Source organism: Gouania willdenowi, chromosome 12, assembly GCF_900634775.1.
Source record: "Gouania willdenowi chromosome 12, fGouWil2.1, whole genome shotgun sequence".
Lineage (NCBI taxonomy): Eukaryota > Metazoa > Chordata > Actinopteri > Blenniiformes > Gobiesocidae > Gouania > Gouania willdenowi.
Genome location: NC_041055.1, coordinates 7,159,871 through 7,173,475, shown reverse-complemented (window position 1 = coordinate 7,173,475; position 13,605 = coordinate 7,159,871). Strand labels below are relative to the sequence as shown.

Sequence of the window (13,605 nt, the reverse complement as noted above, 5' to 3'; positions counted from 1 at the left end):
TAAAAATAGACAAATTTGCCAGCATGGCGGTTACGCATCAACAACCAGGGAGTGGGCAGCCATCGATATTCATTCTGTACTGTTGATGACAGCTATTCAGGCAGGTATGAGGATGCGCACATGCATGGTTCATGTGTAGATGTGTAGCTGCACATGTGCACTAAAATATGTGTGGCCATGTCTATAAGTGGGGGTGTATGCGCTGTGCAGAGGTAAGTGTATATATGTGTATGTGTATATACTTTTGTATGCAAATGTATATTTCTATCATATCTATTTTGTAGTCATATTGCACGGTAATTATTTAAGAGGCTCAGGGGTTTGGGGTGAGGGGAGGGCGGGGCTTTCGTTGTTTTGTTTGGATCAAATTTTTGTCTTTTTTGTACAAATTGTTCAATTGTATAAAAAGAAAAGAAATTGTACACTTTTGTATACAATTATATCTGTGACTTGCATTTCATAAATAAAATTATATATAAAAAAAAAAAAAAATAGACAAATTGAACGATAAATATATGGGTGCTGCCTTATAGTGAAAGTGTTCCTAATTCAAACCAGCCTGTTGATTACAGTCAAAGCTTGTTGTTCAAACCTAATTGGTTGATAAAAGTTGTTTGAAACCAATTTGCTCTAAAGTGAAAACAACCTTTCCCATTAAAACAAACAACACAAAAAAGGCGTAGATCGTACCTGTGCAGAAGACACTACTGACATCAAAGCAAGAGAATGCTGAGTCACCGGTGCTACACCACCAAGAGCTACTGGATCCTGAATGTTAGATCTGTTGTCAGACTCAGTTTTGTGATCATTGAGATCCAAACCCTGCAAAGGAACAACAAAGTCTGTAGAAAAAAGAAACATACGTGATCAACCTCCAGTCTTAGATGAGATCCACCTGAAAAGGGAATTGAAGAATTCAAAGTAGTCTCACCTGTTTGTGCTGGAGTGGTTTCCTGCTCTTGCTGGACTTGTATAGGACTTGTACTGTCTTCTATTCTGGGTTTAGGTGGAGAAAGCCTCACTGTGCTAGCATGAAGGGCTTCATCTGAGGTAACGGAAGAGTCCGTCGGTACTGGTGAAACATTGTCTGTGCTGGGAGAGGTGAAAGAAGCACTAAAATAAGATACTTAAGACATTTGTGTTTGAACTAAACTTATTGTGCATTTACAGGAACCTAATTCCTTACCTTTTACCAGATAAAACCCTTTCCAAAGGTAAAGAGCTGGAATTATCAGTTGATGTAGGAATAGGGTCAGATGACTGTTGAGCATTTGGCTTTGAAGACGATCCAGCCTCCAGTGAAGTCTCATTCAATGTACATTCTGCGTTGTGAATACTTTTAGAGAACATGTCTGTTGGCAAAGACTCGTTGTCTGGAACTTCACATATTGCTATATGCATGCCATCCGAAGAAGCGCATTCTTCCAAATCCATAGATTTATCTTTTGATAAGGAATCGACTTGAGCAAAGGCCTTCCTATCTTTCTCAAGTAAATCGTGATCTCGCCGACTCTCATTACAGTCTCTAGATAAATGCTTTTCTGACATTGACCTTGAGTTTGCATCCAAATGAGAATCGTCTGGGGTGTTGCTTAAATCCCCAGACAGTAGTTTTGTCTGTTCGGATGTGGTAGGTAGGAGTACAGTTGATTCGGCTTTGGCTTTTTCTTCATCAATCAAAAAACTTTCCTCTGCATGTTTATAAGTTGACGAGGCACCAGTAGTATCCTCGACAGAGCTTTGAGCCTCTGGTTGGGTCATACTAGTTTCTGGTTGGAAATCGGACTCAAACGATTTATTAGGTGTTTCCTCAACATGCTGTGAAAGTGTGTCTTTTAATGGCCCAGGCTTTGACAGTGTAGGTCTGGCTTGTGACAAATTTGGTTTGGGTTTAATTCTTTGTAATCGACTTTTTCTAGATTGAGAGAGACTTACAACTTTCTCTCTTTCTTGAATAACAGGAAACACTTCTACACTAGTGGCTGGCAAATCAGGACGATAATCATCTTCCTGGACTTGGACAGCATCTGCGTGCAAACCATGTCCGACTTGTGTGCATGACAAGTCAGTTGTCACATGTTCACTGTTGCTCTCAGTTGTTGACACACAAGTTAACTGATTTTCATCACTGATTTTGGAAATAATATCAATTGGGGCTTGCACTGGAACAGGTTCCACCTGGCATTCATTCAATTGTATTTTTCCTGGCACACTCTGCTCTGGTGGTACAGCAACTAATACCATTTGTTCAGTAAGTTTTGGTGATGTTTTTCTTTCAGCGGTTGCAGTCATTTCTTTAGAATGTGCAGGAGTAGAGTGTAAATCTGATGGTGGTCCTGAAGTCAGATAAGAGTGTTGATGTTCACTATGAACAGCAAGTGTTGGTTCAGTTACTTCACATTCAGAATTTGACAATGGATTTAGCTTTTTTTCAGATTTGGATCTTCTTGATATCAGTGGAAGGTTTGGTTTAGGTTTAAGAAATCGACCTCTTATTGGTTGAGAAGTTAATGCACGTTCACTCTGTGCTTGACTAGCTTCAGCATTTGTCGCAGGCATTGTTAAGCAATGGCCTTCTCCAAGAGGAACTTCTGCCAATTCTACATTCAACTTTTGTTCAGACAGTACTTCTTTAACTGCTGATTCAGTTCTTGTGACATTAATTGTTTTGACGGGAGATGTGTCTGTTTCGTCAGTGAACTCTTCTTGAGTGGTTTCAGGATTAGACACCTGATTTGTTTGAACTTGTGCTGAATCCTTATTCAAACATTGGCCAACCTGTAGTTCCGAAACTAGTGAATCCCTTTTCGCCACATCACTAAAACCACTCTCGGTTTCAGAAGGAGATGTCAGGTTTTCATCCATGAGTGTAGAAGGTGGTTCTGTGTTTTTAGTCTCCTCTTTCGGAATCAAGTCTTTTTCCACAGGCAACTTTGCGATTTCATGTTTGGATCTTAGAGTCCTCAATGACTGTGGTAGATTCGGTTTGGGTTTTTGTAATCGACTCCTCTTTTGTTGACATGTAGATGTGACTTCACCCTCTTTTTGTATGGCTTGTAATTCCTCAACACAAGAAATGGATGAAGCGGAATGGCTTTGCCCTTCTTGCATTTGGAATGAGTCTAAATCAACATTCCATCCTTGTTTAACTGGTGGCCCTGTGCCTGCAGAGTCTGTCTTTTCCAAAACACCACAACTACTATCAGTTTGAGCACAAGTTGATAGATTTTTATTTCTATAATCAAGAGTTGGATCTCTGTCTCCAAGAGACTCCTTTGTGGTAAGGTCTTTCTCTTCAGGCTCTGCGGTTGTTCCCGGTATAGATTGTGAAGTTCTTGACTTCTGTGACAGGTTTGGTTTTTGTAATCCAATCTTTCTTGGAAGGTGAGTTGAAGAAGGCTCAACTAGTTTTTGACTAACTGGTAAATGTTCTACAAGAGTGGTTAAAACATTGTCTTGGTCTGCTTGAACTTGGTTGCAGTAGTTTTCTGACTTTTGTCCAACTGGGGGTTCAGTAACTATTGAATTGTCCACATTTGTAAAACTACCCTCAGTGCTAACAGAAGATGTCAGTTCATCTGTGAACTGTGAAGTGGTTCCTGTGCCTCCAATTGAGTCTTCAGCAATCACATCCCTCTCTGCAGACTCAACTTCAGCTTCAGGTTCAGACCTTGAATTTTCAGCTTTCTGTGGCCCGATTGGTTTGGGTTTTTGTAACCCACTCTTCTTCAGTTGACCTGCAACGTCAACTTCACCCTCATTTTGATGGATCAGTAAATGGTCTACACTACTGACGCGTGAAGTGGAAATGTCTTGGCCTTCTAGTAATTGGGCTGAACCCAAATTTGATCCTGAATCTGCTAAATCCATTGTCACCATACTGAAGCCACTACTTTCTGTTTGAACATGGTCTTTTTGAGTTTCATTTGAGAAATCAGAAGTTGACGCTGTATCTCCAAAAGACTCTTCTGTACGCATGTTGTGCTCTTCACATATCTTTGTAGTTCCAGGTTTGGATCGTAAAGGTCTGGATATGTGTGGCAGGTTGGGTTTCGGTTTCTGTAATCGACTCCTCCTTGGTTGAGGAATCAATGCAGTTTCAACCTCTTTTTGAATAACTGTAGCATCTTCTAGAGAAGTGGATAAAACTGGAGAAGGTTCATTACCTGCTTGGACGTGGACTGGGGCTGAAACATTATCTACTGGTCTTTCTGGAGTTTGAGATTCATAATTTCCTCCTCCAGATATCTGTGGTCGACTTGGCTTAGGTTTAATTTGATCCTCCTTAGATTGGCTCAAAGTTGCTGCTTCTTTCACCTCATTTTGGGAAACGAGTAAATTTTCTCGGCTGGGAGACATAGCATCCTTGTTGCTGCTGCTCTCCAAGACAATGTTTGTCTTTTGAATTGACTTTTTTTCGATCTCCCTTTCTGCAATATTTCTAATCTGCACCCCTTCAACCAAACTTGCAATATTGTCATTTTTGGAACAACTCATCACACTTTTATTTCCACTTGACACATCCTTTTCTGGTTCACAATAAGGCTCAGAAAAGCTTTGCTTGCTGAGCTCAGAGGAAACCTGATCTGATTTTGTTGCACTTAGGTCAATTTCATGAACTAACCTCTCTTCACTGTCAGGTGGGGTCTTCTTTAGTAGGGTTTGAGTACCAGAAAAGTCCTCTTTCAATGTCTCTTTAAACATGTCTAGTGTTTTTGGGCCAGTATCTTTATCAATTGGTAGTGACACCGACTCAACAGATGATTCTTCTGAGTTAGGCTTCAACTGTGGAGCCCTTGAGCTTCGCCCAATGTTGGGTTTGGGCTTGAGTTTAGGCATACGTTGCTTCTTGGTTTGAGGAGAACCTTTACTTGGGCTCTCCAGAACTGATTGCAATGTAGGTGTAGGTGCCTCCTGTAGCTCACCTATTTGATCAATAGTATTCAGTATAACCATATCAGTGGTGTTTGTTGTAGCGGGTTCCAGTAGGGATGCTGTTGTTGACAATTCTGTTAGTTTATGGTCAAATGCTGGGAACATATCAAGTGAATGTTCTTCTGGTGCAGCAGAATGTGTGTTCATCTCTTCTTTATCACTAGCTGACGAAATCACTAGAAAATAAACAGCAAGTTGTTTTTAATGTTAAGCAAGTCCATTGCAAAAGAATCAACGTGGTAGTGGTGGAGATGTATCTCTTACGTGGAGAGCGGTCTTGCAAATCAGTTTGACCCTCTTCACTCTGCGAGGTTTGATCCACATTCCCAATGGTCAACAGAGTTTTAGCGGCCTCATTGTAGCTCTGGTCTTCAGATACTGATTAAAAAAAAAATACATTAAACGTGAGTACTCTGCAGCACTTTGGAAATAGTTTGAATAATTTTAAATTGTTTATTCCAAAAAAAAGAAAAATTCAACATACCTTCTTCTGTGGGTTCAGAAGAAAGGTAGTCTATAACGTCCTGCAACGCAAACGGATAATTGAACATCTGAAAACTAATGTATCAATTATAAGGTAGGTGAATTTTAAAAAAAAACAGAAAGCAATTTAACGTCCAATTCATAACTAACAAAGATCTGACTACATTTTTTTTCAAAACTTTATTATTAGTTTTTTTCAAACTTCAAATACATTGTGTGGGCCTCATTCACTAAAGGTTTAATACACATTGCAATTGATCTACTAACCCAGCGCAAAAAAAAATTGTTTGGCAAATGGGGAAAATAACACAAGAAACCTGTTTACTGAGTTAACCCTTTAATGAATATGTAATCTGGGTGGATCTGCCAGAACGCACAAAATAGTGGAAAGAGGAGATGCAAGTAGAGCCATTTAGCACACACACAACGTGACTGCTACTTAACTGCAATTACTGTTTTTCAAATTCATAATGCACATTCGAAAGCATGTTTACATAGCATGTTTCGACAAATGCAATGTTGCGAGGAAGAAGAGGGGGCAAAAGTACAACGAAAGGTGATTGAGAGGATGTAGATTTTACTGTTCCTAGTTTGTTCCATTTCCTTTGTTCTTTATCTTTTTCTGTCCGTCCATGTTTAATTTTTTTTATTTTATACGCTGTTCTCATTTTCCCTACAGCTCTCACTTTCTCACAAACAGTCTCCCAAATTATGTTTCTCCTGCTTATATTTACATTTATGTGCTGTAATTCAACATTATGTTATTTCTCCTCTTCCACTAACATTTACAAAATGTGATTTATTGCGTCGCTGCATTCTCACACGAGAACTCGCGAGCGCAAACCCTAATTCAAACCGTGCATCTCCACCACTTTTGTGCCTTGTTAGAGCTCGATATGTAACAATGACTCAAAACGTAACAACTGGTCGATAATGTAGCAAGTGCTGAGTCCAAAATGTTTTTTTTTTTTTTTTAAAGTAATGAAACCCAAAATGCTACAACTGGTCAATAATGTAACAAAACGTTGAGCTCAATACGTAAAAACTTTTTTCGTGATTACATTATGAGGCAGGCAAAACATTTTTCCCTAATAATGTAATACATTTATTACATCATAGAGTGAGTCAATGATTTATGAATTAAAGGGTTTATTGCTTCAATGTAGAGATGAGTATACATAAATGCATACGTGTAAAAATGTGTATGTGTGTTCGTATGTGTGTATACATATATATATATATTTTTTTTTTTTTTTTCAAAAAAGCCTTTTGGAGAACCTTAACAGTTTTTTTCTTAAGTTTCTTAAGTTGTTAAGTTTATATATATATAACAATGTTTTTTTAATTTTTTTTACAATTCGGGTCATTGTTACATATCGGGCTCTCACACGCCTGCATTGGCAATATTAGTAAATCACACAGAGAAGTTGAACAAACAAAGCCTGGAATTTATTTGTGTGCGCCCCCAATTTAGCGCTGTGTAAAATTCCAAAACATACGTTTTTTTCAATAATTCTTGGTCTGTCTGGCCTTCGCTAATAGCAAGTAATGCCAATTAGTGTCAACTTTCACAGGTGAAGGAAAAATGCTTGAAATACTATAAATAGTTGAATGATTTTATCTTTTTTGTTGTTGCTGAAACATTTAACATATAACAAAATACATATATATGAAAAAAAAGTTTAATCTCTATTGTGTTTTTGTAAAATTTTGAAGTTCGACGTTAGTCTTATAAAAAATGTACTTCATAGCAAAACAATTCTTACTCGTAACACCATTAAACAGTTGTCATTCAAATGCAAAGAAAGGAGCAAAAACTAGAAACAAAAAAAAGTGTATCAAATAATTTTTTCATGCATGGAAATAAAATGAGGTGAAAACAAAACAACGACGGATTATGGGATGGGAGAGGAATGATGTTTCTGTTACAGTCACTTACAACAAGCAGGTCCAACTGATGCTCAAAGGGTTCGGCTGAGCCCGTCTCCTGCTGTGCCTGAGCACAAGAAGAATCTGGGCACAGCGCGTCATGGGAGATGTCCAACACATCTGGCATACTGGCCAAGATATCAAACTGTGTGTGTGTGGAAAATGGGGAAAATCAGAAATGGATGATGCAAAATGGACAGAACGTGATGCACAACATAGAAAGAAATTCTGAACAAACAAAAACAAAAAAAAATGTAAATAACATGCATTCAAATAAATGTGTGTTCCTCTTACTTCTGCCATGGTCTCATCCACCTCTGGAATAACAGGCTGAGGCGTATGCAGACTAGCAGGCACAAACACAGAGTCACTGCTGTATGCTAGCTGCTGCTGCTCCAACGCCAACTCTTCATCCTTTGACCCATCTTCACCCTCTTCATCACTGAAGTCGGACTGAGAAGCTGTGAGAGTGATGAGTTTGGGCTTTTTGGATGCCTTGGATGGCTGTGGCTTTGTGGAAATTCTCTTCTTGGCCGAGGTTTTGGTGTTTGCTGCAGATGGAGGAGACCCTACTTGAGAGGTCAGCTGGGTTTCTGATGCAGAGGAGTGTGAGTCCTCAATGATCAATGGCTTGGTTTGTTTGGGAAGTCTCCCGTATCTGAAAGGGACAACATTGCACATCAAAGCTTTTAATATGCTTATTCCTTAAAAATCTAGTAAATCATCATCTTGAGAGATTTACAAAATTAAACAAACTAAAACATATAAAAGTCATAATAATTTACCATTTACCACTAGGCCATCTATGTTGAATACTGGTCCAAGATGGCCACATCTACAGACCGTGGTACACCAATAGACATATAACTAAATGCCAACAAGGAAATTACCAATGTACGTGAAGAGATTTGCCGCCTCCCTAACGAGCTAAAAAGAAAGATTATCTACTTACACTGATGTCCACCACATATTCATTCTCATTCCACTGTATTCCTGTATCATGTTTTTCTGCAGTCAGTGCCTTCTCCTCGCCCTTCTCTCTCTGCTCTGTTTCAGGTGTCGTGAAGCTGATGATGGCAGTTCCTGATCTGTGGTTCACAACTCAACTAGTCTGGGACACTCTGATGTTCTATCTCTTTATCCTGTTCTGTTGGTCCTCCTGTCCACAGCAGATGGCTGCCACCTCTGAACCTGGTTCTGCTGGAGATTTCTTCCTGTTAACAGGAAGCTGTTTCTTCCTACTGTCGCTAATGCTTGTTCTTGTGGATTTGTTGGGTTTTTTTCTTTTCTCTTACAATATTTATATTTTGATAGCGCTTTGAAATGACTTTTGTTGTAATTTGCTCTATATCAATAAAATGTAATTTAAATGAAAAAGTTTTAGAATTTTTTATTCATGTCAAGATCTATTTTCATCATATTGTCCTAAAATCGTACAAATTTATACATTAGGTCAGTGTTTCTCAACCTTAGGGTCGGAACCCCAAGTGGAGTCACCTGGAATTAATTTTAAAAAATAAATAAATTGAATTCTTGTTCTTTGTGAAACACACAAACATCAAATATCTGTATCCTATACTTAAACTTTCTCAAATTGAAATCTATTTCAAATGAAATGCAGTATAAAAATATCTGAGGTCGAGCACTTGTCACTTTGTGCAATAATCCTGGCTACTCTATATTTGTAACACATTTGCAATATCAAAATGGGGTCACGACCCGGAAAAGGTTGGTAACCTGTGCATTAGGTATTTACATTATTTTGTAGCTATAGAGGGTTTAAGAAGAGTTGTTTTGAATTAAGAGGTAAAAAAACAATTAGCAACTTTTTAAGAATATTTCTTTATAATATATAACAGAGCTAGAGTTGGTTTCTTTATATTCAAACTAGGGTTGATCACAATAATCACAAACTATACATTTTAAATGGTCAATGGACTTGATTTATATAGCGCTTTATCACCACACTGAAGCAGTCTCAAAGCACTTTACATATCAGCTCATTCACCCAATCACTCTCACATTCACACACCAGTTGGACAGGACTGCCATGCAAGGCGCTAGTCGACCACTGGGAGCAACTTAGGGTTCAGTGTCTTGCCCAAGGACACTTCGACACAGTCAGGTACTGGGATCGAACACCCAACCTCTCGATCAGAAGACACCCCTCTACCACCTGAGCCACGGTCACCCATATTGTACTTTACTATTTATTATAAAACAGGTGAAGTGAAAAACTATGACTAAAACACATGATTAACCAATAAGGGAATAACCAAAATAAATTAACCACTAAAATAATCCTAACTATGAAATTAACAAGTATAACTAAAGGAACGAAAAGAGAAGAGAACTAAATATGGAAACAGTAAATAAAATAAAACAATGAGGACCGGTGGTTGCAGAAGGCACAAGTATTTCTAAGGAATCAAAATCTAGACTAGAAAAGTATTGTGAGTATTACAAATACAGACAAATTCCAATGCAAAGAACAAGAGCAATTGAAACTTGTGTTATTCCTTTTAACCTCGTGTTTCCATCAGTTTGGGTTGCAGAAACGTAAGGACGTAAGGGAACGTAAATGTCTTGAAGGCCGTGTCTGGGTTTGTACGACTATGCTGGTCACTGGAAATAATCGATCCAGTCATTTTTACAATATGAGCTTAGCTAGAGAAGGAGAGGAGTGAGGAGAAAGGGAGAAGAAGGTGATCTGTTTGATGTAAGTAGACTGTCTTTGGGGAAAGGTACCTGTTACTATTTATTGTCCTCAGAGTTTTAACAGTTAAAGGAGACGTGACCACATCCAGATTTTGTGTATCTTGTGGCTCTTGTGCAGACATTCTGGTCCCAAGTTGGGCCTCCTTGTTGCCTGCAGGTATGCAGAGTTAAGTGTGGGAGAGTAAAGGGGTGCGGCGATGTCTTTAGAGCACATGTGTTAAACTCAACGACTGGGGCCCAAATACGGCCCTTTGGAGCATCCAATTCAGCCCGCAGGAGAAAACAACAGAGAACACATGAATTATTCTATAAATAAAACTCAACAATATTTGCAGGGGCTCACAGTTTTCCTGGTGCTTAAATCCCATGATGGCAGTCATTTCTAATGTTAAAAATCCCATATCATGCTATTTTTCCATTTGTTCTAAGAAGCCCAAAAACATAGTATTTGAGGTTTATTTTCCCAAACTCGCCTGTTTTCCAGAGTTTTAGCCTCTGAAAAGTCAGTTTCTGAGCATCTCTAAACAAACGGGCTGATTTGCGGTCTACTTATGCAAATTCATGAGTGGGCGTGTCTATAAACGGGACACTGACTTCCGCCTCCCCGCAGGGTGACGTAGGACCAGAGGACGGCCCTCCCTCCTCCCACCCACTCCGTAGCTGAGCTCATGCTCAATGCGCACATTCGAGGGCGTGTCTGTTTACATGTCAATCACGGCAGAGAGCTTCCTGGAGGCCTAGATTCTCCAGCTCGGTGCCGTGTCAAATTTGTCATCAAAGTGGGAACGCGTCATTAAATAGGAGCGAGGTGTTTGGGCTTGCCCTGCAGTAAGAAAGGAGCAAATCATCCTCTAACTAACGATTGAGGACACATTGGGCATGTGTATGAAGCCCTAATAGCACTTTTATAATGTTTAAAGCACAGAAAAGTCCATTTAGCGTAACATGGGCCTTTAAACAGTTGAAAAAAAAACCTCCTCAAAATTCTTACAAAATCTTTTAATTTTCTTCCAAAACATTTTCCTTAACTCACTCAGTGCCATTGATGAGATATCTCATCATTTCAAATCCAAACGCTCAGTGCCATTGACGAGATATCTCTTCAATTTGCATTTTTTCACGGGGATTAGTAGAATACAAAATACCCCCAGCCTGTGAGCCAGATAGCAAAATAATAGGTGACATGTCTGGGATGAGGAGGAAGTTAAGTGTGTACAGAATGACGGGAGAGAAAGTTGGAGGAATGCCAACATACAGTAAGAATCCATTCAACTCTGACCCAGATAGATAAATAATAATAATTTTGCCATCAAAAGCCCGGTCTGTGTGTTTTTTTTTAGTTTTATATAAGGAAACGATGTTCAGATGTTAGAGTTGTCACTAAAGCAAAAAAAAAGCTTTAAAGTCACTGACAGGGTTTTTTTTTTTTTTACAAAAAGGCTTTTTTTCTCAGCTTTTTGCTCTGAAACTGAAGATTTGTGTAAAACTTGCTCTATTCAACGGTTGATTACAAAAGAATGAAACAAGCCAGAAACATTTTTGTGGTGTCAGATTTCAGATAGTCATAGTAGAAAATATTCTGTGGGTCTTTAAAAAGGTGGAAAATCTCAGAATGGCTGGCACTGAATGAGTTAATTAAATAGAAATTTAAATGTTCAGTGCCATTGACGAGATATCTCGTCTTTTGCGTTTTTTCACGGGGATTACTAGAAAACACCCTGGCTGAGGTTCCTCATCAATATCTAAGCTGTGGGGTGTTGTAGTGACCAACTGTGCCCTGAAGATAGCAGCAGTGCACCTTTAGATGAGAGATTAGCCACTGATGCTACCCAGCAAAGGAGGAAGAAACAGGAACAAGTGAGATTATGGCGCTACAGAGTGATATTGTGACGTATCCAGCAGCTCACAGCTCCACATACTAACACAGAACATGTGTGGACCTGAGTGGATTATTGATAATGTTGAGATGGTGAGATAAAACCATCAACTAACAGGGCCAAATGGGTCATCGCTGCGTGTCGGGAGGAGGGGGGTATCCCCAGCCTGTGAGCCAGATAGCAAAATAATAGGTGACATGTACAAGAGTTGACATTCCCAGCAGTGCACAGCAGCACACACTCGACTAGAGCATGTGTGGAACTTATGGATAGTGTGGCGATGGTGAGATGAAACGATAAAAAGAACGGGGAACGCAGTGACACTCTGCATGTCCGGGAAGAAGAGGAAGTTGCGTGTGTGCAGAATGACGGGAGAGAAACTTGGAGGAACGCCAAAATACAGTAAGAAATCCATACAACTCTGACCCAGATAGATAAATAATAATATTTTTGCCATCAAAAGCCCTGTCTCAGTGTTTTTTTTTTGTTTTATATAAGGAGACAATGTTCAGATGTTAGAGTTGTCACTAAAGCAAAAAAATTGCTTTAAAGTCACTGACAGGGTGTTTTTTTAGAAAAAGGCTTTTTTCTCAGCTTTTTGCTCTGAAACTGAAGATTTGTGTAAAACTTGCTCTGTTCAACAGCTGATTACAAAAGAACGAAACGAGCCAGAAACAATTGTTTTTTTTTTTTTTAGAAAAGTAGAGGCTTCAATCTTTCAGAATCTGGTGTCAGATTTCAGACAGTCATAGTAGAAAATATTCTGTGGGTCTTTAAAATCAGTCAAAATGCTCAAAAACGGCTGGCACTGAGGGAGGTAGAAAATCTGAGAATGGCTGGCACTGAATGAGTTAATGTCAAACCACAGAGAGCCATCGATTTGTTTATGGTCAGATTTAACACTTGTATGGAAGGATAAAAGATAAACATGTCATACATTGTCTGAAATAAATGTTAGCATAATATTGTCACTATTCATCCGTCCCAACTTGTGAAATGCAATTGTTTTTAATTATATTCCACTTGTTCACAAGACAAAGCTGGTCTCATTAGACTAATGTAACTATTGTGATTATTAGACCTAAATATACTGAATGATTAAATCATCAGCTTGATCTGGTTTAATTATAGGAAATCAGAGAGTTATTTATCAACCATAACTTTATGTAACTCATCATAAGCTATAAAATAAACAAGATTCAGCACCAGGAAAAACACTAATGGAGTTGTTTTTGCTTTTCATGTGCTTTTTTAAAGAAAATAATTTAATTTTAAGTTAGGAAACGAATGAATTATATACAATAACAGTAATAGAGTGATCCACATGCACTAATATATTCCATGAAATATCAGCTCATGAGCTCTTTGTGTCAGCAGCTATTGCAGCCTTTTTTAATGGGTCTAGTGTTGATGTATTTAAATGTGTTTTTGAAAGGAACCTGTCTACTCTTTAAGTTGTGAACTCTTTTATTTATTGTTATGATAAATACCAAAAATTATCAGGATAATCTTTGTAGTCGATATCGCCTATCTCTAGTACCTGGTAGGCTTTGGGGGTTTGACGACAATCTCCTCTTCCTCAGAGGAAGTGCCATCACTGACTGCTTCGCTAACTTTAGCTTTACCGTAGGGTGACGTCTCCTTGTCTTCCTAAAATGATAGT

At 38.7% G+C, this 13,605-nt stretch overlaps 1 protein-coding gene across 4 annotated transcripts in view; it reads right to left on the bottom strand.

Annotated features, from left to right (window-relative positions):
• The window catches only part of zgc:162472 (transcription factor TFIIIB component B'' homolog), a 34,217-nt gene that overhangs the window by 6,505 nt on the left and 14,107 nt on the right, over positions 1–13,605 (bottom strand). For all 4 annotated transcript variants that reach the window (XM_028462947.1, XM_028462949.1, XM_028462950.1 and 1 more), the window contains exons 14-21: positions 13,483–13,592; positions 7,642–8,005; positions 7,358–7,492; positions 5,420–5,459; positions 5,200–5,313; positions 1,187–5,111; positions 932–1,092; positions 691–842 (exon numbers count right to left, since the gene is read on the bottom strand). In XM_028462947.1, coding sequence (XP_028318748.1) covers positions 691–842; positions 932–1,092; positions 1,187–5,111; positions 5,200–5,313; positions 5,420–5,459; positions 7,358–7,492; positions 7,642–8,005; positions 13,483–13,592 — 5,001 coding nt within the window. The remainder of the gene's footprint in view (positions 1–690; positions 843–931; positions 1,093–1,186; positions 5,112–5,199; positions 5,314–5,419; positions 5,460–7,357; positions 7,493–7,641; positions 8,006–13,482; positions 13,593–13,605) is intronic.